Source organism: Aspergillus fischeri, genomic scaffold (assembly GCF_000149645.3).
Source record: "Aspergillus fischeri NRRL 181 1099437636247 genomic scaffold, whole genome shotgun sequence".
In the NCBI taxonomy this organism is placed as follows: domain Eukaryota; kingdom Fungi; phylum Ascomycota; class Eurotiomycetes; order Eurotiales; family Aspergillaceae; genus Aspergillus; species Aspergillus fischeri.
The window spans coordinates 1,963,064-1,987,472 of record NW_001509772.1 but is presented as its reverse complement, the minus strand read 5'-3'; the positions used below and the strand labels follow the sequence as shown (position 1 = coordinate 1,987,472).

The 24,409-nt window shown below is 50.7% G+C and overlaps 5 protein-coding genes across 5 annotated transcripts; all 5 read left to right on the top strand.

Moving 5' to 3' along the window:
- Positions 1-2,458: 2,458 nt before the first annotated feature.
- Positions 2,459-3,715, top strand: NFIA_039100 (lytic polysaccharide monooxygenase AA11 family protein; the record flags this gene model as incomplete). Its single annotated transcript, XM_001266230.1, has 1 exon — positions 2,459-3,715. The coding sequence occupies one exon, from the start codon at positions 2,459-2,461 to the stop codon at positions 3,713-3,715; it is 1,257 nt and encodes a 418-aa protein (XP_001266231.1).
- An 812-nt stretch (positions 3,716-4,527) lies between these two features.
- On the top strand, positions 4,528-5,918 carry NFIA_039090 (60S ribosomal protein uL4; the record flags this gene model as incomplete). The annotated part of the gene is made up of 4 exons (XM_001266229.1): positions 4,528-4,637; positions 4,738-4,832; positions 4,909-5,059; positions 5,153-5,918. The coding sequence occupies 4 exons, from the start codon at positions 4,528-4,530 to the stop codon at positions 5,916-5,918; spliced, it is 1,122 nt and encodes a 373-aa protein (XP_001266230.1).
- An 8,365-nt stretch (positions 5,919-14,283) lies between these two features.
- NFIA_039080 (Zn(II)2Cys6 transcription factor) lies at positions 14,284-17,202 on the top strand (the record flags this gene model as incomplete). The annotated part of the gene is made up of 3 exons (XM_001266228.1): positions 14,284-15,101; positions 15,172-15,969; positions 16,242-17,202. 3 exons carry the CDS (start codon positions 14,284-14,286, stop codon positions 17,200-17,202), a joined length of 2,577 nt encoding a protein of 858 aa, XP_001266229.1.
- Positions 17,203-18,277: 1,075 nt separating this feature from the next.
- On the top strand, positions 18,278-20,854 carry NFIA_039070 (J domain-containing protein; the record flags this gene model as incomplete). Its single annotated transcript, XM_001266227.1, has 4 exons — positions 18,278-18,811; positions 18,889-19,233; positions 19,296-20,657; positions 20,708-20,854. The coding sequence occupies 4 exons, from the start codon at positions 18,278-18,280 to the stop codon at positions 20,852-20,854; spliced, it is 2,388 nt and encodes a 795-aa protein (XP_001266228.1).
- Positions 20,855-21,401: 547 nt separating this feature from the next.
- Positions 21,402-23,317, top strand: NFIA_039060 (SKIP/SNW domain-containing protein; the record flags this gene model as incomplete). The annotated part of the gene is made up of 3 exons (XM_001266226.1): positions 21,402-21,548; positions 21,628-23,055; positions 23,153-23,317. 3 exons carry the CDS (start codon positions 21,402-21,404, stop codon positions 23,315-23,317), a joined length of 1,740 nt encoding a protein of 579 aa, XP_001266227.1.
- Positions 23,318-24,409: the final 1,092 nt, after the last annotated feature.

Below are 24,409 nucleotides of genomic sequence, written 5' to 3'. Positions count from 1 at the left end.
ACCCACTACTGTATCAGTTGCCTTCGGTTTACTTGGCATCACCTTGAGCACAGTGAATTCATGAGCCTCCTTAGCGAGGAAACAAGTACCGAGTCATCGGCAACAAGCGGCGGGAAGGAACCACACGGTAATTGGAAACATCTAACTGAAACATGAGGTTACTTGCCAAGACTCCACAAGCTCATCGGTCGCGATTTTGAGTCTCCAATAGGGGCAACCTGACTCCTTGAAACATCGCTTTCGCTTGGTCATGGCCTAATTTCAAGCGAGATGTGTTTCTTGGTATTAATTTCTACTTGAAATCACATGTTTTTGAATGCTGTGATCACCTGAAACTTCCGTCGGTTGGTTCCAGATAATCTCGCTTCATGGGTCGGATGCGGAGAATTGATCCATGGCTGGGAGGAGGAGGCTGGACATGCCTAATATTCTGTCGACCTATCTAGATAGTGCTCATGATCAGTCCTTGCTGCTGGCAAATTCAATTTTATGACCATTGACATCAACTTGCAGGCCATGGTGGTGTAATTAACGTTGGAAAGTCGAGTCCACGTCTGAAGGCGCTAAGCCGCACCATTGAGAGCACCGAACAGCCTACGTCTAGGACCAGGATATGTCGACCAATCTTTTGAGCAATTGAATTCTATGCAACGTTGATACTCTATCTGGGTATCTGATGACTTCCAGATACTACTCTATCCCGTGGCCCAAGAGAAGTGAGACATCGTGTAGAGGGCTAGATGTGTAAATTATCTGGAATTAGATGGGGCCGTCCACCGCGGCTTTGTAGAACGGCCACTAGAGGGGTATACTCCTCTTCAAGCGACGTAACTACCTGATTTCGAGTCATCAATCATAATTTCTTTGGCACTAGGCAGAATTGCAGATTCACGTAGGTTTGGTGTGCTGGTTGCCAAGTATATCCTGTCAAATGAACTGATATTGATTCACTCGACCTATCCACAATATGCTGGTCAAATGAGATTGGCTTCAATGCCATTGACAATTGACATCTTTCTCTCTGAATAAGTATCAGTAACAGATACTACCTCAGAATCCTCCGTAGACAATAATTTATTTAATAATATAATTGTCTTGATATTGTCCCACTGTCTCCTCTAAAAATGAACTATAATTCACGGAGGATCATCAAGAATAGGCAAAGACATACTCCGTATTCACTCTCGATCTGATTGGCCGGCGATCCGCTGTTTGCCATCGCTGTCCTCGCAAAGCGCCCACCAGCCAAACATCCCCAGCCAATGTGCACCTCCAGCTAAGGTCAGGTACCTGCACTTGGGTAATGGTGCGACATCCACGTCCAAAAGAACCGGCGGTATCTTGGCGCCCTCAGCATGCTGATCGCTGACTTGCTACAATGCGTCAATGCACATTCTCTCCTGCCGAATCCAAACAGCCACTCAGGTCGCTTCAGCGCACGTCTCTCGCAGAGGGGTCCGGCTGAGAATTCCAATCCGGTGGCGTATGCTACCGCTGCGTACCTGAGTTTTCTACAGATCGGCAGAACAAAGTGTGCGAGTGGAGTTTCGCGTTGTTAGATGTTTCAGGTTGTCCATGTTGCATCCATTGAGGATCCAGATGTTCTTTCCGTACGGCAGTACGGAGGAGCACGCCTGGGGCTACTTGGTAGTGCCTGTCGACCATGCTGGATTATTGTTGGACCTGAGTAATTCGAGAACCCTGCAGAGATGGAGATTCGTAGAAAAAATGAAATCGACCAAGTGGAACTGCGCTCATCGCATCGATTTACTGGCAGCTGATGTCTAACCCCACTACGGTAGTTAGTGAGGTGAATGCCTTCTATATAATCCTGAAATGATCTCTCTTCGCATTCTTTCCTTCTCATAACGCTGAGCGCTTCGGTTTTTTCAGACTTACAACTGTTCGACAGTCTCTTACAGGCCAGTTCCTGTCTTTCTTTTCTTCATTCTTTTTTGATACGCTGGTGTTTTGCCTGTGGCAGACCCCTACATTCCTTTCCCTGCAAGCAGAGAAACACAAGTGTCAGACAACAACACAAAGCTTTTCTTTCTCAGACATCTAAACGGTCTCGCTGATTCTTCTGAGATCGCTACAAAGGTATTGTTTGTTTACGTATTCTCCTATTCAGCGTCTTCTCCTCTTGTCTCTTACAATGTCCTTGTGACCGGTCTCTATTGTTGGTCTTCTGTGGAGCACATGAATAGAGGCGGGCCAGAGGACTACTGTCACTGTCTTACCAATGACGAGGTGTTGCTGTTGAGGACTTTTAAAGTCGCTCAACATTCTCGCGTTTGATTTCCTCCTTGGCTAACTTCTATCCCTAGAAAGCTCCCACTTTCCAGTCTCTACAATTTCTGAATCGTCTGGTACGATCAGAAAGCCTTGCAGCCACTCCTTCATTTCAGCTGTCAAACAGTCATTCTGAAAGTCCGACAACCGACACTCCCTTGTCAAAATGATGTTCTCCAAGTCTGGTCTCGTGGCTGTTGCCATGCTCGGTGCCTCTACAGTCGAAGCTCATATGAAGATGAGGCAACCCACTCCCTACAGCGACTCGAGCCTCAACAATTCCCCTCTCGCTGCTGACGGAAGTGACTTCCCCTGCAAGCTCCGGGACAACGCCTTCGTGGCTCCTTCGCAGGAGACCATCGCTCAGATCGGTGAGGTTATGCCTTTGACCTTCACCGGCAGCGCCACGCACGGCGGTGGTTCTTGCCAGGTCAGTTTGACCACCGACCTCAAGCCTTCCAAGGACTCCAAGTGGATGGTTATCAAGTCTATTGAAGGTGGATGTCCCGCCAACGTGGACGGCAATATGTCGGGTGGTGCTGACGTCCCGGATCCGTTCGAATTCAACTACACCATCCCTGCTGGCATTGAGCCTGGCAAATATACTCTGGCTTGGACCTGGTTCAATCGCATCGGTAACCGTGAAATGTACATGAACTGTGCTCCCATCACGGTCACCGGCGGCTCCAGCAAGCGTGATGCAGCCCCTGTCGCCGAGAAGGTCGAGGTTGAGAAGCGCTCCGCCAACTTCCCTGCCATGTTCGTCGCCAACATCAACGGTTGCACTACCAAAGAGGGCGTTGACATTCGCTTCCCCAACCCCGGTGATGTTGTCGAGTACGACGGAAACCCCAGCAACCTCCAGCCCGCTGGTCAAGCTGCATGCTCTGGTACTCCCGCGTGGACTGTCAGCGGCGGCTCTGGCTCTCCTTCCACCCCTTCAACCTCCTCTTCCACTCCTGCTGGTACCGGTGCCGGCGTCAGCGTCAGCGTCGGCGCAACTGTCGGTGCTACTCCCACCGCTGAGCCTGAACCCAGCAGCGACGACCCTGCCGAGTCTGCAGGTGCTCCCGGAATCTTCGCTCCCACTTCGGCTACTGTCGTCCCTGCGAAGCCTACGGAGTCCGCCGCACCCACGTCTTCGTCTTCTGGCGGTGGCTCCGAGTCCGGTTCCTCTTCCTCGAGCTCTGGAGCTTTGACTGGCTCTTGCAGCACCGAGGGTCTCTGGAACTGCATCGATGGCTCTTCCTTCCAGCGCTGCGCCAACGGTCAATGGACCACGGCCCAGCAGATGGCGGCTGGTACTCAGTGCACCGTCGGCCAGAACGCGAATTTCGCCATCTCGGCCACAGCTTTGAAGCCTCGCATGATCAACGCCATGCGCCACAGGAAGCGCGCTCACGGTGGCCACCGCCACGCTTAAGCTCGACATTCATGGGAAGAGAGTGTTTGGGTTCCGCTGGTTCGGGCGACAAGCAATCGTCTACTCTCAGATATGGAAACATAAGATACGTTGGCTCAGCAAAAAAAAAGAGTTCTGACGCAACAAAACAATTTCTCTACTTTCGTTTCCGTTCGCAAGTGTAGTTTGCAATGGACCCTCTTTTGTCAATCTCATTCTTTGCCTATCCTGGCTCCTGTACCATTCTAACCAATGAAGAACATTTCCTGGCGTTAAATGTGGCTTAATAGGCGGGAGTCTGCTAGCGATACTTGAATAGAAATGAGCAATTGGCGCCATTTTTAAACTGAAATCTTAGAGTAATTCGTAGCTAGTCCCTGTATTGTTGTGGATAGTGTCATGATCATAGTAAGCAAAAGTCCTGTCGGTCAACAAATTGCTGTTGTCTTGGCAAAGTGCGCCTCGTAGATCTCAAATCGTGTTCAAACTCAACAGCAGGTTAGGATACAGAAATTCGCAATTCAGATATGATATCTGCTGACTCATTATCAAATCAATTACCATTGTTATTCGAGTCTGAAGGGACAAGTCCTGTAATGGATGAGTTTTGAGGTTGTTCAAATCGTACAGAGTACAGAGTGCAGCTGGACGTTGGATGTCTTGGCGCTCGGCAGCGAGCCAACCAAAAACGGCAAGGAAGGGTTTAGGGTTTGTCGCACCCACTACCGGCGGGAGCGCAGGCGAAGCGAAAATTTCCCTCAGCACATCGTGAGCTCGAGACTCGATCTTCAACTCCGAAAACGACGACAACGACCAGCTCACCGTCGACAACAATGGCGTCCCGCCCTACCGTCACTATCGCCACGGCTGATGGCAAGCCCAGCGGGGCTACTCTGCCCTTGCCTGCTGTCTTCACTGCGCCCATCCGTCCTGATATTGTCCAGTATGCCTACCGCAATCCAGAAATTCCAGAGGGAGAGAAGAAAGGCGCGAGAAAGGGGAATGGAGGAGAGAAAATCATCGGGCTGACTTTGTGATTGTAGGCAGGTTCACACCGGTATGGCGAAGAACAAGAGACAGCCTTATGCCGTGAGCGAGAAGGCTGGTGAACAGACTTCCGCCGAGTCCTGGGGTACCGGTATGTTGAATTTGCTCGATTGGGGGGGAGCAATTGAGATGGGAGGTTATTTACAAAATACTTATACTGAGTGCAGGTCGTGCCGTCGCTCGTATCCCTCGTGTCTCTGGTGGTGGTACTCACCGTGCTGGTCAGGCTGCGTTCGGTAACCAGTGCCGTTCCGGTCGTATGTTCGCTCCCACCAAGGTCTGGAGAAAGTGGCACCAGAAGGTCAACCTGGGACAGAAGTATGCAATTCTTTTCTACGAATCGAGCGGTCGGAGAAGAGACGCTCGACTGAGATGGTTGGGAGTGATGAAAGGCTAACACAAATTCTACAGGCGCTTCGCTACCGCTTCCGCCCTTGCTGCTTCTTCCGTTCCTTCTCTCCTGTTTGCTCGCGGTCACCGCATTGCCAACGTTCCTGAGGTTCCTCTGGTCGTTGAGTCCAAGACCTTCGAGAACGCCGCCATTGCCAAGACCAAGGCCGCCATTGCCCTGCTCAAGGCTGTCGGTGCCGGCGCCGAACTCGTCAAGGTCCAGAAGTCCAAGAAGATGCGCGCCGGTAAGGGTAAGCTGAGGAACCGCCGCTTCCGCCAGCGCCGTGGTCCCCTCGTCGTCTACAACCCCGAGGTTGACGGCAAGGAGCTTGTCCGTGCTTTCCGCAACATCCCCGGTGTTGAGACCTCTTCCGTCTTCTCCCTGAACCTCCTCCAGCTCGCCCCCGGTGGCCACCTCGGTCGCTTCATCGTCTGGACCTCCGCCGCCTTCGAGGCCCTTGACCAGGTCTACGGCAGCACCACCACCCCCGCTGCTCTCAAGAAGGACTACGTCCTGCCCCAGAACCTCGTTGCCAACGCCGATCTGGCCCGCCTGATCAACTCCTCTGAAATCCAGTCCGTGCTGCGCGCTCCCAAGGGCGAGGCTCGCACCAAGCGTACCGTTGTGCAGAAGAAGAACCCTCTGCGCAACAAGCAGGTCATGCTCCGCCTCAACCCTTACGCCGCCGCTTTCTCCAAGGAGAAGCTTGGCCAGAAGCCTGTTGAGTCTGAGGAGAAGCCTGCTCGTCCCGCCCAGGAGTTCATGAACACCCTCCGCGAGGAGTAAATTTGGTCTGGGATGATTAGGGTCTGACACGAGTTTGTTTTTTTACTACGGTTAAAAAGGTAGCCATCGCAAATGAATCTATGCTTTTGCAATACCCATTATGTTAATATGATTGAGTATGAGTAACTCCTGGTATCATTGTAACATTAGCTCTCTCTTTCAATCTGCGTAAAAGTCGATCTCGAAGCTCCAACCAGAGCTCGCTAATTGACAAACACAGGCAAGTGAAACCTGCATCCAGAGAAGAGGATACCGAAGTCAGGAGTAGGTAGACCAAGCTTCTGCCACCGAATTTATCCAAAGCAATCTAATCCTCTCAATCCCGGTCCATATGCCCTTCAAATAAGTCTCAAAGTAGCTGTCGACTCGCAACATATACTGAAAGGGTACAAGGGTATACCGCAGACCCGGCAAACAGAAACACACAAACAACATTAGACTCGGCTCTAGAGGGTTTCGTCATACGAGTTGCACGGGAGGTCGCCTGGGCTTTAATATAACTGACATATGCAACCCAACGACTATAGCCATGGATGCGACATATTCATATAATCCAGCGAGCTAAACAGGGTGCTGACAGCCCTGACGGACGTTCAGACGCTCGGTTATTTTAGTCGGCCGATGGCTCCCGATAATTTACCTCTCTTAGGACTAACGTTAACAACGTTGCTTCGGTTCGAGGTAAGGTATCTATATATAGTCCCACAATCACAAGCATACACACCGGTGACCCTGGCTCAGCTATGCTTGCTTGCTTGCTAGCTTCTGCGCATGCGACATTCTCAACCATCAGCGGAGCATTCTCCGTATCTAGTCTCATGTATATCCTTCATAACCACAAGAGAAACAATACTTACCATGCATCCTTGTACCTCAGGATATGTACAACCGCTGATCCGTGGCCCCGCCTTTCCCTATTTCGAATTTTTCTTTTCTATTTTGTGCTTGTCAGGTCTGTCTAGGATGATGTTTGGGATAACTAACAAGTTAATATATATGCCGAGTTCTGACTGGCTCCTCAGGACGGACTGGGCTAACAGGAGGATTCGGATTCGGATCGTGGCCCCTTGGCGGCTGTCTGTGTTCGATTGTAATAACTAACAGAAAAAGTCCAGGGCAGAGTCTGGTCTGGACGGTTTGCTTCGGGACTGCGTAGCCGTTGGAGCTCTGTCCTGGCTCGTGCAGGGACGGAAAAAGTACCGATGGCTATTTAATTTACCTCTCTTTTGTTTTGTTTGGCCTGCACGCTCACGCTTAGTACCTAAGGTAGATAGAGTCCAGACTCACAGTCAGAGACCTTGGGTGGGTAGGTTTCGGATCGACGGTTGGGGATTGCGGTTGCTTCAAATTCAGATTCAGCCTTGACCGTTTGCTTTCCCTTCTCTTACGGGCTTACTTGCCGATGAGATGAGATTTGGAGGTCGTGGTGCGTGCCGTAGCTCAGCTTGTTCGGCTTATGTGTCCGTGTTTTTGGCTGACATTGACATTGACACTGACAGTAACTGCGCCGTCGGACACATTGCGTCTTTGCTGAGGGAGCTGATACAAGGGCCCGAAGACTAGACGGTGCCAGTGCTGCGGACGTATGCAATGTGCATGGATCTTAGGTACAGATGTGGTTTGCCTCACCGGGCAGTTGGCCACAAATGGATATGGTTGATGGGCCCATATGTACGGACTACGGAGTAACTAACTAGCATGTATCTAGTCTGCTGTAGTCTGTAGCCGTGCTGGATCCTTGTCGACTTTCGCTGGCTCCGGGTAAATTGCTCTCTCAGAGATCGCATATTACCGGCTGGATGCTATCTTTCATGTTACATCGAGATGCTGTCGTTGTTGAGCTGTTGGAGGGCGGATATCCATGGGGACTGGGGAGAGTATTTGGCTGTGAGACAATGACGACAATTATGGTAGTCGCTTGTTGAGGCAAGACGTCTAAGTGGCTGCTGGTTGGCGGACTAGATAGACAGCTACTTTACCTAGTAGTGGCCACAGACGATTAGGTAGAAGAGCTTTGGATCATTGGATGCCAAGCTGGACCCGTTTCAGGCTGGCTATGACTGAGTAAGTTTATACGTGGATTAACTCAAACTCTGGGGCCGAACCAGATTTGGTGAGAGCGAGATCAGCACGTCTGTCATCTCTCTTGGGTTAGATACTTGTCCGAAACCCCGGCATATTAGATGATACTATGATAGATAGCGAGGCACTTGAATATTCCCTGGCTGTGTCTAGCTGACGCCTGACGGTACTGTCCGTCAGTGATCACTGATTAGCTCTGGTCAAGCTCGGTTCGGTCTGTCTGTCGATCAGGTCTCAGTGTCGGTCTGATCTAGATGAATGCGATGCCGTCCATTTGCTTGCCAGAGACGACTCCGAGGCCCTAACTCGAAGGGAGTTCATAGTTTGTACTTCCAGTGAAACTTGATAATCCATGGTTGTACTTGCTTCATACATGTTAGAACCCGGTCCAGTCGCCATTTTCACATGCTCCCAGAGAGAGAGAAAAGTCTGTTTGCTTGCAGGGATGAGGTCTAGACAGTAGCGGACTTGAGTACGGAGAACCGATGCTCGAATCAAGCTTTGACAAATCCTTTGGATCAGGAACGAACCAACATAATAGCTCCTGCGAAGTACCAGTAGCATAGCATCAACTGTCACGACGTAAGTATCATTGCATGAGCGTTGCAGTTTGCGAGGCTTCGGAACCTGCATGGTTCGAACCGACGCTACCGTACGATCACCAGCAGATGTGTGCATCAGCGTGGCGCCAAAGCACGGGAGACTCCATCCGCCGTCGGGATGTCGGCAACGGTTCTGCGATCATGAAAGACCACTCAGCAATGTTACGGTGCAAACTGTAAGTGAATGATCAGCAGGAATCGGATTCAAATTGGGCACGATGGAGCAAAGGCGAAGTTTCCGTGTCGGGAATGGAGGCATGCGGGACCCTGGACGGCAACAGCGGTAGTCAATCTAGTCAATCCCCTAGATTGCTGTCTAGCAAATCTAGCCAATATGCAAAGCACTGCGCACAGCTCCAAGATCCTTGATCATATGGGTGTCAGGACTCAGGAGTACTGGTGGTCCCTAGACCCTAGTAACTGCTAGGTGCTAGTGGGGGTAACGGAGCCGAGGATCAGACAAGGTGCATGCGCATCGATATTCTGCGGATGTTGGAACTTGGCAGTAGCTACTACGTACTAGGATCCTCAGAACCATCTGCTCTTATCCGGTCATACCAGGGGTGGAGAGTCATTGCTCACTGATCCATAAGGTAGTAGATATTGACAATCAAGGATGTAGTATTAGTTTGTATTATTCGTTCGTTGTGGGCTATAATTCTCTAAATTAGGTCAGACATGACTCGAGCACACGTGTAAGGGCTCATCTACCTAGGTAATCAGATCTGCCCTTGTTCTTTACCCAAACAGATAATGTTATTATTCTGCATCCGAGGCTCAAACTATTCCCTTAAATATCCGTAATTGCTCCGCAGCGGCAGCGGAAGATGCCTCGCTTCATACGAGTATTCGGTGAAATTACTATGCCTAGTCCGAGGTCGTACTCTGGTAAATTGCTGCAAAGTGCGAGGCAAAAAGAATAACAACAACACCTGTAACCTCGCTTGGTTAGTTGATGATCTAGTTCCAGTCGATATTGACATTAAGCCTGGACAGTACTAGACTCATTTTCGGCAAAGGTTTAACTTTTAAAATATAGATTGCTCTAGGCTATCTATAGGAACTGAACAGGTGGCTAAGTGTCTTGACCTTGAGGTATATATTAATAATATATTAAAGATTGATTGCGCCATTTATGTCGAGGTATCTATTTGATAAGAAAGTTTTCTGGCTGCATATGCGATTTGCGTACTTTGATACTCTACTCCGTAGACACTGCTGAAATTCCTACGGCCGAGGATCGGAATGCGCGTAGTATTCCAAACCAACTATCTCTGGTATTCGTAGTGACGGGTGCACAATACCTCCTGTTATTGCCAGTTAGCCAGTATCTGTTCATATTACCTTGCCCTAAAGATGGTTAAACTCCTGTCTCAGACCGTTGGCGCGCTAGTCGATCCCTTCGGAGAAGAAGCAGAATGAGGCTTGCTGCGATTCTTCCGAATCGCTGGTGTTATTTCCTCTCCTTATTAAGGCATGCTCGAGGAGAATAGATTGACAAGATGATTCTCCTTTAAGATTGATTGCTAGTCTAGATGGAGAAGACCAGCTGCCGCTAACCACGAGTATATGCGCGGCAGATGCAGTAGTCAAATGGAGTCAGTCCATGATCTACTCCGTAAGTGTTAATTGAAAATACAGTGGCATTGAGACGTTGTGTTAGATAATCCTTGGCGAAATATGTCGCTCTTTTCAGCTTAGGATTCGGACAATAATAATGGAATGTCCATAATATTCAAGCCGAAATCAACAGAACTCGCTTGAATATATGGTTCTTTTGTGGGTGCAATTGTGCACATTTGAAGAAAAGATCATCTGTCCTTAGAAAATTTCGGTATATGTTCGGCAAAACTGGATCTGGTGGACTTAACCGCACCAATAATGCTGGTTGCAGCGGTGCTTTATCCAGATTGGGCAGATCGTTTGATGTTCTGCTAGTTTTCTTCTGGTCTGTTTCTGAGTTTCCATCTCCCATTTGAGTTCGGTCGAGGCTTCGGAGTCTGAAGCCTTGAGCCTCTCACGCCCGGAATTCGTCACCGAGAACGACGATCATGATCATGGCGGCTCGGTGCACAGCAACCAGGATTGGTGGTTTGAGGCTATTAAGATAATGCTGTCAGATCAATCAATGACGATTGGTCAAATTTCAGACAGAAGGAAGAAAAGAAAAGAGATTGAAGAAGACTGGAGACGGGACATGGACCGGAAATTCCGAATATCATGACGGACGGGCACGCAGATCGGATCGTCCTGGCCTTCAGAGCCGGGCTTTCTCCGGGATGTGCGCCGTAGACCTAAGTACATTAATACTCAGAGTTAGGACTGAGATTATTCCGCAGAGGCAGTGAATAATCATGAAACAGCCAGTTTAAACAGTGAGTAAATAAGTGAGAGCCAAGGATCTTTGCCCAAACCCCAACTCCGAATTCTCAATACCTTTGGACTCTTCGAAAGTTGGATTGAACCCACTTTCGACGGTTGCCCGATACTAGACTTGGCAGTGGGTTTGAGAGGTATTTCGCCGAATGGCTGATTGAAAAAGCTCTGGGTCCAGTCTAAAGATAAGCCCTGTAGGCCTGTGGGCATCTGGCTCAGCTAAGAGCCTAATTCCGGATAGGTTGATTTGGCCGAGGAGCTACGGAGCACCACTTCCTGTTCTCGATGGATTCAGGATTCGATCTTCCCCATCGGCTCCATCGACGTTCAGAATTTCTTCCCCCCATCCAAAAGCAAACAATTAAACCTGAAAGCCACTGTCCGGCCGATACAGTGGAAAATAATGGATCCTCCCTCCATAGTCAGTGGCGTGAAATTGGATCAACACTCACTCAGACCATGTCATGGTGAAACTATCCTCTTACACACTTCGGCACTTACCACGGGCTGCATCTTCCGTAGGTAATAGGCGCACAAGGTTACAGCTATGGAGTCGACGGTGGAAAGATGCTTGGATCGTAAGTTGCAAATGAAGAGGAACAGTTGAACTGCCGTGCCCTGAGCCAAAAGACAGTCCGGCATGGTAAAGACAAGTCGGCAGTAAGAACAAAGTTATTTACAATTGCCGTTCCCAAGGAACAGGCTCGTAACTAAGTTCCACCTGGGGGATGAGGATGCTCATTAGGTATCTACTCTAGATACTCCGTTCTGCGGAAGGCAAATGCTGGATCGGAGATGTTGCTTACTTGGGTTGTTGAAGGAATGGGCAGAGTAATTGACATTACGCGATCATTTGGTGGCTCTCTTCTCATCCTGTTATGTTGTAAATGGAAGGATATAGACTGCAGTTGTAATCTTCGATACCTACCTAACAAGAAGGAGTGTATCCCAATAAATGATGTAGGCACGCGTACGGTTACCATATTCAAGGTACAGGAACACGATCATCTTACGTAGACATTCATGTCATGGGAATACTAGGTATAGAGAGTTACTCCGCAGTGAATTGCATGATCAAGATCTGCAAATCAAGTACACGTCTTATCTCAACTCGACTGCTCTCTAGCCTGTCGACGTGTTTGAGAACCCCTGCGGATCTTTGAGCATCAGTCTGATCTGCCAACACCACCTTGTTCCCCCTGGAATTCAAACACTGGGACGATATTCGGGATGGGAAATAGTCGAACATCAAGCTGATTGTCCTTCAAGGACCAGATATTTACAAGTCTCGGGTGATCTCTCAAGTATGGAGGCATTTGCGTCAACCAACGAGAATACCTTGACTAACAGAAATGATAACTAGAATATTATTTATTATTATCACTATTAGTTGGACTGGCCTAGCACTAACAAAGACAAGAGCTATACATCCCTCATCACTCTGTACTGTACCTGAAATGATGTACCACAATAACCGACTGTTGCTCCCCCCCCTCCGCCTGAACAGTGTACCCGTTCCACTCACTTTCTTTTCCGACCACATCTCTGACACCTATCTTTCCCCTTCCATTTCTTGTCTATCTAACTACTGTCTGGAATACCTTTTTCTTTTTTCTTTTTTTCCTATTTCCACTACTCGTTTTTTTCATTGCGCAATTCTTCCCTGCTCTTCCTCGTTGACATTTTCTTTCAAGACACCCCTCCGCCTCCGTTCGCTTGTCTACTCCGCTCCCCTACCCTGGGTCTTCTACAGGGGACCCTGTACCAGTGCACCTTTCCAGCACCAACAGAAAGCCTTCCCGGAGCCACTACTACAACTCTCTACGTCTGGACTCCCTGTAGCAAATCATCGTCTGACTCATCCCGTCAAGATCTACCGCGGAGACGCTATTTCTTGCTACTTAGGGTTCTTTAACTCCTTTCAGTGGTAGTTATCTCCCTCACCAACCCCAAGGAAGCCTAGTCATTGAGGGTGCGTATGAGCGGCTCCCAAGACTCAACGGCTTTGGCTCTCCGGGCAGACTTGTAAAGAAAAGAGAAAAATAAAAAAAAAGAAAGGAAGAAAACAGTGGAGAGTCTAACGGGAAATAGAGCAAAGAGAGAAAGAAGATAATTAAGAAGAAACACAAGAGAAATCCCGACACTCTGGTCATTCCGGCTGCGATTATTGCTCCTCGCTCACTGTCCTGCTTGGACACGGAGTCTACCGACAAACGACTTTTCCTTCCTCTAATCATTATTCTTTCTCCTCCTCCTGTTGTGTTTTGTTCTTTTTATAACCCCTGTCACCAGGTGCAGCTGGGCAACGCTTCTTTCATACAGCCATACTACCCTAATACCATTTACCAAGACGATCCTCCCGGTCCCCTGGCCTGACCACTGCTTTGAGAGAGTGGTTGGGGTATGGTTTGAATGCACTTGGAGCAAGTAATTCTGACCCACAATCCGATATCATCCTCTGCGGCACTGTTGCTCAAAGTTCCGGACGATCCACGGAGATTCTGCAGCAACCCTGCTATGGAGGAGTCGTTTCGCCAGGAAAGTTTCAGGTCCGTTTGCACAATGATCATGGCTATCTAGATGCATCCGTCACCTCGTGCTTCTTCCTGTCCCACCTACCAACGCCTGCATGTGGGTTTTCTACTTTGACTTCTCGTGGCGCATACTCGGTTGGATAATATAACCGCATCGTCGACATTGCCTTACTCTGAGGAGTTATTAAATTGCTCCGTGCAAGCTTCTCTTCGCAGTCAGAGGATCTGGTTCAGTTGATGATTGAGAGGATACTGTGTCTCCTAGGATAAGACAAAGCCATAGAAGCTGTGCGGGGGTTATTTTTCGAAAAGAGCTTGTGCCCATTACACAAATACTTGTTCATCAGATATCAAGACGAGCAGCCGGGGGAAGGAGACCGTATCCAGAGCCAACATTATCGTCGTCCTTCTTTCGTTCATTCAAGACCCGTTCCCTTGTCGCTCGCTTGCTTCATAACTCTCGAGAATCCTTCCTTTCAGGACAGCCAAGATCGAATCTCGCAGCCCGCCGGCCCTCTCTCCTTACCTCCCCCCCGCCGTCAAGATCCTCGCAAAATCGACACTGGAAGACTTGATGTTATCTGGCGTTCTACATTAGATTGCTTCGAGATCAGCTTTCCATTCATGAACGTCATGTCGACCTATTATGTGGGACCTTTCGGGCGTATGTTACCTGTTACCGACCGAAACTCTCCGGAAAGGGAACCAGAGCGTTCAGCTAACGAGCCAGTATCTGGAAACCATCCCTACCAACTTCCCCCACCGCGCACAATGGAGTCTCTGCAGTTTGGAACAGACCCCTTTCTTTCCCGGCGAAATCAGGAAGGGAAAGGAGACTCCCGACTCGGCTCAAACGCTCAAGGACATCAGCCAGTCATGAATGAACAGCTTCCTTCCGTCAGCGAGCTGTTGACCCCATCCTCTCGTTCCAGCCAATCGGTGTCACCCCATCGCTCACGGATGTTCAGTTTTTACCATCCTACGGGCGAAAGCCCCAAGCCCAGTCAGAGTCCCCATACGGCGAGCCATCATGATACTGGTCTTGTTCCACGAACACCTCAAGGAAGACCAGAGGCCCGCGCAGACCGCTTCTCGCGGCCGACGGCCGGGAATTTGCCTTCTCTCTCACAGATGTCCATCTACACAGCCGGAAATGAGGCTCGTATACATGCGGGCATTCGTACAGATGTTCCACAACAACAAGCGCACCACTCTCCCTTTGCACCCCAGGGTCGTGTGAGCCATGATAAAGAAATAAGGGAAGAGAATTCATTACCCGTGACTCACGAGATTGGAAGCGCGGCAGCAAATCAACCACAGACGGCCCAAGTCCGTCCTCACGTGGTCGACGAGCGGTATATAGAGGGTGAAGGCTGGTGTTACATCTACGCTGATGGATCCCATTGTCCCAAGACCATTGACGGTGTGCCTGTGAATGCAAATTGGGGCGTAACTAAGGCTGGAAAGCCCCGAAAGAGATTAGCACAAGCCTGCCTTACCTGCCGGGAGAAGAAGATCAAGTGCCAACCTAACCTGCCAAAGTGCGACCAATGTCAGAAGTCGGGAAGGGAGTGCCGGTTCGAGAGCGCGTAAGTGACTGACGCAAGGTATTTTCGTTTGCCCAAAGAGAATCTCGACGCTGATAAAATGGCCCTACAGACCACGAGGCCACCGCGCAGCAGCGAAAGCCAACACGCATGGCAACAGATACGACACGAGAGACTCCTCCTCCTCCTCCTTTGTCGGTCATCACCCTTCTAGCTCTGCCAACTCGATCTACTCCGCCGTAAGGGCTTCTGAAAGCTCTGCATCACTACCTGGCACCAATTCACAGTCACCAATGTCTGACGCCTCCATGCTTACACCCCCTGCCATCAACAGTGCCCACGAACCTATCTTGGACTCGGATTCACATTACAGATCGAGACGACAGAGCCTCGGCAGACCATCTACTGGCGCTGAGGATCTGAACCGACGGTCTGTGGAAGGCATTTCAGCCCGTGCTACGCCTGATTACACTGAAATCCTGATGGAAATGAGAGATCTGGACCCTCATGATCCCCTTGCGCACGAGTGGAACACCGATCCTTTCGAAAATGATGCGGAACTCACAACTCACTACGTCGAGAACTATTTCACTTATGTGAACGATAGCTTATATTATATCTTCCCCAGAAGGCGCTTCCTCTTGTGGTTAAGGTCGTGTCATACGAAGTCGCTGGAGGACAAAATGCTTCTTTACTCAATGATGACATTGGGAGCGATTTTCTCGGATCGGCCTGACAGGCTTGCGGCCATGAAAAGGGCCTCACGCACGGCCCGCTACGCCGTGGAGCATAGTCGTCATAGCCTCTCTTTGCAGCTCGCACAATCCAGGATTATCATGAGCCTTTGGTATTACGCCATCGGTGCTCTAGAGAAGTCCTGGGATGCAGTTGGCGCTGCAGTTCGAACTGTGTGTGGATTGCGGTATAACGTTGAGTTGGGAGGGGTTATTGTGGATCGCGATCGGGTTTGCGAGTATGGATTGCATCCCCAGGCCCTGATAGAATGCCGTCGTAGGACATTCTGGGTCGCTTTCTTGATGGATGTGAGTGCTATTCCCCTGAGATTCACCGCAGTTCGATCATTGACCGCCAGCTAACCATTTTTTGTCTTCCTGTCTAGCGCCTGTCATGTTTTTATTCGTCAACCTCAGCATTCATTCCCTCACAGACGGCTTATCTTAGAATGCCTTGTCGCGAAGAAGTCTTCGAGGCTCAGCAATATACGACTGTACCATACTTTCAAAGCTTCCTCAACCAGCCGCCCGCATCAACCGACGATGAGCTCTCGGAATTGAGTGCCATGGCGCTCTTGATAGAAATGGTATCTCTTTGGGGAGAGGTAACGGATCACGTCTTCCGTTTATCACTGGTTCCGATGGAGTCATCCACTACACCTTTTGAGGAATTCTATACCACAATCTGCCAGCGTGCAGACGCTTGGGTTGCCAGGCTGCCGGAACATTTGAGATTCAGCACCCTGAATATGGAGCGAAGCTTTCGGGCAAGGAATCCCGATCCGTTTTTCTCGATACATCTGTTATATCATGCAACAATGATGAAATTGAATAGGCATGCGCCTGGCCACGACTATCGCGCAGAGTTTGTGAGCAGGCAGGTTCGCATGGCCAGGACACATGCGGCAGAGACCCTGCGGATTGCTCTGGCTTTGGCACATTACACGGGTGAATACGACGCATCGCGAATGGCCATCGACTCCGCACCCTCGCAAGCGACTATTCTTAACCCTTTCCTAGGTTATGTGATCCTATCTGCAGTCGACATCCTTAGTGCAGCTGGGCTGGTAGCTGATATGCCTGAGTGCGTCAAGCTCATCAGAGGTGGCCTTGAGGCCGTCAAGGAGCTGGGTCGTTTTTGGGAGAGTTCGCTACCATTAGTGTCTCTTATCGAGGCTCGACTGGAGTCATTGATGGAAATCCTCCATGACCCGACCAAGCTGGACCAGAAGATGGTGTTTGCTGCAAAGGGTCATTCCTTGGACAGCCGGACCCAGAAGCAGCAGTCCCCGATCACCGATGATCTGTTCTATGGTGCTCTTCCCCATGACAGACTATTCAGCGCCTTGGGGCCGGAAGACGCTTCATTGACAGAATCCAATATACTCTGGATCAGAGAAACGGACTGAAAGAGGTCATTGTACTCTGCTTTCTCGTCGTCCATGCACCTTGCACTGTTACGCCTTGTATTAAAAGACACGACTTTTTTCTTTCTCGTCACCAATACTCGGGTGAACACGACTCCATTTATAAATTACATATCCATCTGGTGGACGATTTCGATGGCCTATATCTTGGCAGCTTCAAAAGGCGTACCAAATTCATGTTTGAGCGATTTTTAAGCGATGTCTAGGGCTTGGGGTAGTTGTGCTGTGCGCATTGATGATGTATACTATTGATGAATCTGATGTCTACCTAACGCTTGATTCAAAGACATGGAGGATAGTAGCACTAGTTTGCCTTAACCTCGATTTCTGCCTAGGATATCCGTATTCGATGATTCGTAGATCTGATGATCGCACCTTTTGTTCTGAGATCCTTACTCAATACAGTAATGGGAACTGCAGCCAAGTTTTACTCCGTCGGCGTCAAAAGTTGAGCTATCCATTTTTCCAGAAGCACCATTGATTATGGCGGTCGCATGGCGTGTTTTGAACCCCTATATGAAGATGTAATAGATCAACTACGTCCAGTTCTACCACTCAAGCTTGCCTTTTGCCACAAATGTCGATTTCAGCCAGTATCCATTCGGATTTCAGGCCCATCCACTTATCAGTCCACCTTCGACTTCAGCTCTATGTCGAGACGCTCATATTAACGAGATAATCCAAATGTGAAAATGTCACCGCTACATTCCGTGAACATGAGCTTTACACGAGTTGCATCTTATTTGATGATACCACATAGGACGAATGAAATAATGAAGATGAAGGGAGGAATGAGGACGAAAACAAAAGCGGAGACGGAGCAACGGCATCCCGGAACGCCGTGCACTGTTTTTCTCCCGACGTCATCGAAGCAAAGAAATAAATGGAAAACGGACACAAGGCGTCACGCAGTACAATTGCGGTTTCTCCACGAGATAAGAAAATGGACTACCGGTGCTGGACGCGCTAGTGGAATCTGTGCACGCGATTCTTACCCACGTATCCAAGATCCGGTCAGACGTTCTGGCGTGCGCTGCGCTGCGCTTCGTCAGCTACGATGTCCTCCGGCAGCGAGGACTGGTTAGGAGGAGGGGGAGCGGACACCGATGATATACACCCCAGGCGGCCGAGATACGCCTCCGGAAATAATGATGACTTGAATGAAGACGCAGACTACAGCATGATCATGTCCTACCCCGCCGAAGAAGAGGACTACTACGCCTTGCTAGGCCTCCGCCGGACTCCCGCCCCTAGCGATGCGGAGATCCGCTCCGCGTACCGCAATCTCACGCTCAGCTTCCACCCGGATAAGCAGCCTGCGGAGCTGCGGGAGGCTGCGGAGCGACACTTTGCGCGGATCCAGGAGGCGTATGAGACGCTGCTAGACCCGAAGAAGAGGGTTGTTTATGATCTCCTTGGGGCGGAGGGGGTGCGGAGGGAGTGGGGAGCTGGAGGGGCGATGGGAAGGGGTGGGGAGGCGGAGAGTCAGATTGGTGTGAGGGCCCAGACGCCGGAGGAGTTTCGGGGGTGGTTTTTGGAGACAATGAAGAGACGGGAGAGGAAGGTGCTGAATAGTTTGGTCCAGAGTAGGGTGGGTTCTTTCCCCTTTGCTGTCTTGCTTAGTTTGTTGCATGATGTCGTACTGACTATGCCGTGGAACGGTAACAGGGCTCGCTGACTCTCGGGGTCGATGCGTCCAACATGATTGAGGTAGACGAGGATGCCGGGGAGGTGTATATCCATATTCCCTCTCCCAGTTTGTCTTCCTACGCTATCAGATACTCGTTCAAAGCGCCGCTTCCCTCGCCGGAGGTTCTCTTCGGAAAAGAAGAGGCTGAGGAGGAGGATGAGGACGAAGCGCCTGATGGCAGATCGACTCAGCAGAAAGTCAATTCATATCAGGAGGCTCAAGGGCCTGAGATTATGTTCAATGCAGGTATCTCTGGCAATCTCCGGCGCTCTTTTCGTAAGATGCAATTTCAGTTTGAAGATGGGGAGATGATGACGCGAGCGGTATGTTCAGAGATGTACTGTCTTTCGCAATCATGCTGGACTGTTCTCTAACTGTTCAGCAGGTTCCTCTACCCCTGTTCATTGCAGGAAGAGACATCAGTCTGGGCGCCGGCATAAGCCAACGCTTTGGAGATGTCGCGAGCATGAAAGGGATTCTGGCCAAGCGTCCTTTTGCGTTTCTACGAGACTCGGCCTTTGCGTTGAACGCGGCACTCCTGCCGACTCCGCTGTTGCAAGGAACCATTGCCACAGCAGTTCAGCCGATTCCAGGGACGAAACCATTCCAGGTCAACACAAGCGCCATTATCGCCAACTCCATCCTGAAAACGCCACCTATACTTGCAATGCAGGTGACAAAGGAGATTGGAGAGAGGAAGCACGCCTTCTGCTCTTGGTCCAGTGGTACCATCTCCTGGCCAAGTGTGTTGCAGGTCTTATTCAGTCCCATTGCCAACCTTGGGCTCGATACGGAGTCGGCCATATCAATGACTGCTTTTGCTCAGCCGAGTCAATTCCAGCTGGGATTCTTGTCCGTTCCCAAACAAAACAGGAATACAGTTGTGCTGGGTGACGACGAGGACCAGGCGGCGGAGGAGGATGATGATGAAGAGGATGCTGAACTTAGACAGATCCGCAGGAAGGCGCGCAGCGAGGCAAATGCTGCCGAGTCTTGGCAGGCAGTGGTCACTGCATCACCTCAGGAAGCAGGACTGTCCTTCACCTATGCTCGGAATATCTTCAATGGCAAGGCAGCCAGCGAGCTTGCTCGCTCCGAGTGGAGCTCCGAGGGCCATTATTCCTTGCCGCCCGCGAGCGAGCCTCGGTCTGTGCGCGTTGAAGTCCGGAGCTCGGTGAATATGGACATGTCCCTAGCCTGGAACATCTCCGGCACGCGCCAGGTTGGCAGGTTCACCCGCGTGGGGTTCGGAGTCGGTGTCCAAGGAGGCCGTGGCCTCGTCATGACAGCCTCCTGGAGCAGACTCGGGCAGAAGATCTCCCTCCCCGTTGCGGTCTGCCCCATGGATGTTGTTAATGCAGATGCCGCCGCGCTTGCAGTTATCCTGCCCTGGGCGGTTTACTGCGCGCTAGAATTTGGATACGTCCGCCCGAGAGAACGGAGGCAGCGCCGCCGCGCCATTGCTCGGCGGCATAGGCAGCTGAAGAGGTTGATTCCGAAGAACAAAGCAGAAAGCCAACAGGCAATCGAACTTATGGCCGAACATGTACACCGTCGGCAAGCGAGGGAGGAAGAGCAAGGTGGCCTGGTCATCACCAAAGCTGAATATGGCCATTACCCGTCGCCGAAGAGGTGGACAACTCCCAGCGCTGACGCCGCTAAAGATTTAGAGGTCGCTGATGTGACGGTTCCTGTCGCTGCGTTGGTGGACCACGGCCAGCTGGTGATAACAAAGGACACAGTCAAGGTCAGTATCATCCGGTGACTTTCCTATGGACTTCACTAACCGTTCATTAGTTCCAAATTCTCGGCTTCTACGATCCCGCGCCTCTTCTGCCGAAGAAGCTGAAGATTTGGTATACGTATCGCGGAAAAGAGCATTTCGTGGAAGCAAACGATTCGGAGGGCATTGCATGTCCTATGCGCACACATCTAGTTGGTTGAACGAGGTCTGATCTGCTTGATCTGATGATTTCGCTTGATCCCTCAACTTTCTGTTCTATAATGTCTCTACTCCTATAATCATCGCCTCTTCTCCCCTCTTTTCACCCTTACCCCGCTCAAACCATCGTCACCCTCAAGGCCGCAAGACTTGGCTTTTTCGATATGGCCGTATCATTTAGTGAGTACCATAAGACATGTCACTATCCCTATTTGGACGGGATTGTGAGCCTAGTCACTTTGTTCTTGGTGTTGTTGGTGTGATACATTGTACAATATCACGATTACATAGTTATAGAAATTGTCAACAAGAATACAAGTGCATAATCAAATAAGTATTCCTATAACTTCTGGCTATCAGTCATGCCTTTCTCGATTATCCTGGGCTCTACTTAGGAGAAAACTCCTATGTAGGACAGCTACTACGGCAAGCCACACGAACCACTCACGCACTTCCGCCTGTTGGCCGCCAAACGAAAAGCAACCATCGCCATCCAAAAGTTTGACCATCAACGTCATTCACCCTTTCCACCGTGTCCCCCTTTCGACAATGACATCCGTTGCAGAGGGACTTTTTAAGTCTTTACCAAAGCCGAAATATACCGGCGAGGATGAGGAGGTGCCTCAACATGCCCAGCCCCGTGGTCCGCGGATCGTGGGCGCCGACCAGATTGATCAAAGTCAGATTGTTTTGAGGGTGGGTTAATCCGTCTCTACGCTTCAGAAATACGTTTCATTTTACTTTTGTGCTGACTATCTTGGTTTACGATGTATAGAGAACCGGTCCTCCCCCATATGGCAACCGTGAAGGATGGCGACCTCGAGCACCTGAGGATTTCGGCGACGGTGGCGCGTTCCCCGAGATCCTGGTCGCGCAGTATCCTCTCGACATGGGCCGCAAGGGTACTGCGTCGACATCGAATGCGCTCGCGGTGCAGGTTGACGCGGAGGGCAAAGTCAAGTACGACGCGATCGCCCGCCGGGGTCACAGCGAGAACCGCATCGTCCATGCTTCCTTCAAGGATCTGATTCCGCTCCGACAGCGGGTGGATATGGGAGAAATCTCGCTAGACCGTCCATCGGAGGAAGAGGTCGAGGCGCAGATGGAGAAGACCAAGAATGCGCTGGCGAGCCTGGTCGAGGGTGCTGTGGCGGCGCAGAAGCCGAAGAACGTCAAGGGTGGTCGGAGGGCAGAGCCTACGTTTGTCCGGTACACGCCTGCCAACCAGATGGGAGATACTACGCGGAAGAACGATCGGATCATGAAAATCGTCGAGAGACAGCAGGATCCCATGGAGCCGCCCAAGTTCAAGCACAAGAAGATCCCCCGCGGCCCGCCCTCGCCACCTCCGCCCGTAATGCATTCTCCGCCTCGAAAGCTGACGGCAGAAGACCAGGAGGCATGGCGGATCCCACCTCCCGTGTCGAACTGGAAAAATCCCAAGGGTTACACGGTCCCGCTGGACAAGCGTCTCGCTGCGGACGGACGGGGACTACAGGATGTTACTATCAACGACAAGTTCGCTCAGTTTGCCGAGGCCCTGTTTACTGCAGACCGACATGCCCGTGAGGAGGTACGGCTGCGCGCACAGATGCAGCAGAAGCTGGCGGAGAAGGAGAAGGCTCAGAAGGAGGAGCATCTCCGCGCCCTGGCGCAGAAGGCTCGCGAGGAGCGAGCCGCAAGCAGCCGTCACGATTCTCGTGCGCGGTCACACACGCGCAGTGTCAGCCGCAGTCCCTCGGCTTACTCGCGGTCTGCCACGCCCAGCGATGACGAGGACGCGGCCCGAGAGCGTGAGCGCATTCGTCGCGAGCGCCGCCAGGACGCCGAGCGACAGCTGCGCCAGTCTCGCATGGGCACGGAACGACGGATCCAGATGATGGCCCGTGAGCAGAACCGTGATATCTCCGAGAAGGTCGCGCTCGGGTTGGCCAAGCCCACCCAGACATCCGAGTCCATGTGGGACTCTCGGCTCTTTAACCAGACAAGTGGCATGCAGTCCGGGTTCAACGAGGATAATCCCTACGATAAGCCGTTGTTTGCCGCGCAGGACGCGATCAACAGCATTTACCGGCCTCGGGCTCAGCTGGATGTGGATGACGAAGAGGGAGCTGAAGGGGAGATGAGCAAAATTCAGAAAACCAATCGCTTCGAGGTTCTGGGCAAGGCCAAAGAAGGTTTCCGTGGCGCAGCTGAGGCTGAGGTGAGATTCCCTTTTCCCTTTTTACCTCTCATAGAAAACCTCTTTGGACTATCACTGTGTAATCAAACAACTCAGCTGACTTGATCCTTTCTCGCAGACCCGTGACGGCCCCGTTCAGTTTGAAAAAGACACGACAGACCCCTTTGGCATCGACAGCATGATCGCCGACGTAACCGGGGGAGCCGGACAGAAACGCTACGGGATCCAGGAAGTCGAGCGTGAGGATCGGGGGTCGAAGCGCGCAAGAGTCGATGATGATTAAAGCGTATCCGCGTATCCGTACACCTCTTTTTCCGGGATCTTGTCTCGACTTATTCGGAGATGGTTCATGCATTGCAGGCGTTTGCAGTCTTTGTTGTTACGTTGTATCTACGAAATGGGAACCATATTTACATTGAAAGGAAATCATTTGACGGGAGTATCACTTTGTGGTTGCAGTTAAAAGGCAAGGAGAGGCGATCGAAGCATGGGTAATCCTGCTCCTATCAACACTCTGAATCTAAATAAAGAAGAACGGACTCCGAAAAAAAGAACTCGTGATACATCGCTTCCATGTTTGAGACTACAAACATGAAGAGATCTACGCCAAGTGCAGAAATGCAAATGAGAGAATTTCCCGACACCTTTTCCCCTATCTCCGTGACGGTGCCGCGTTTCCCTATCTGCACGGCTACATCATCTCCAAGGGAGCTGAAACTCGCCATCGATGGCGCCACGTTGGAGGAGTAATGGGGTAATGGAGGATAATCGCAAAGGGGGGATGCTATCTGGAGTCGCAAGACAGAGATGGATAGCTAGACAGACAGTTGGTTGTAATTCTTGCAGACGACTCAGAACCACCCACCTGGCACTCCTAGCAACAACAGGGATGGACCGGATGATCGCCCATAAGGGTCGGATGATTGGCCAGTCGCCGACCAGACCAAAGTATCATTGATGCGAGTGACAGGAAGATACCAGTTCGTAGGGTTAGGGAGGAATGATCATCCGACTCGGCAAGCCCGTGCGAACCTTGCAGTTAGCTAGTTAGCTCAAATCGTAGGGAGTGTTGAAACAACGATCGGATTGAACAAGGGAAAAAAAAACATTCTGATTGAAGCGCTTCAAGCGCAAAAGGTGCGGGGATTGGGTTGGATTGGGAAATATGACAGTCCAGCTGCATCTGCATCGCGCATTGAGTTTTAGCGGTTTGTGTCACTTCTGTGAGCTTGAGTGAGGAGGTAGGCAGTTCAGGATGCATCCTGGTTGCCGGCCTACAGTATTTTTCATGCAGTCTAAAGCATTAAGGTGGCGCCATTAGTAGACGTAGTACGGAGTAGTTAGTCTAGTAGATAGGACTCAGGAGGAATAAGTT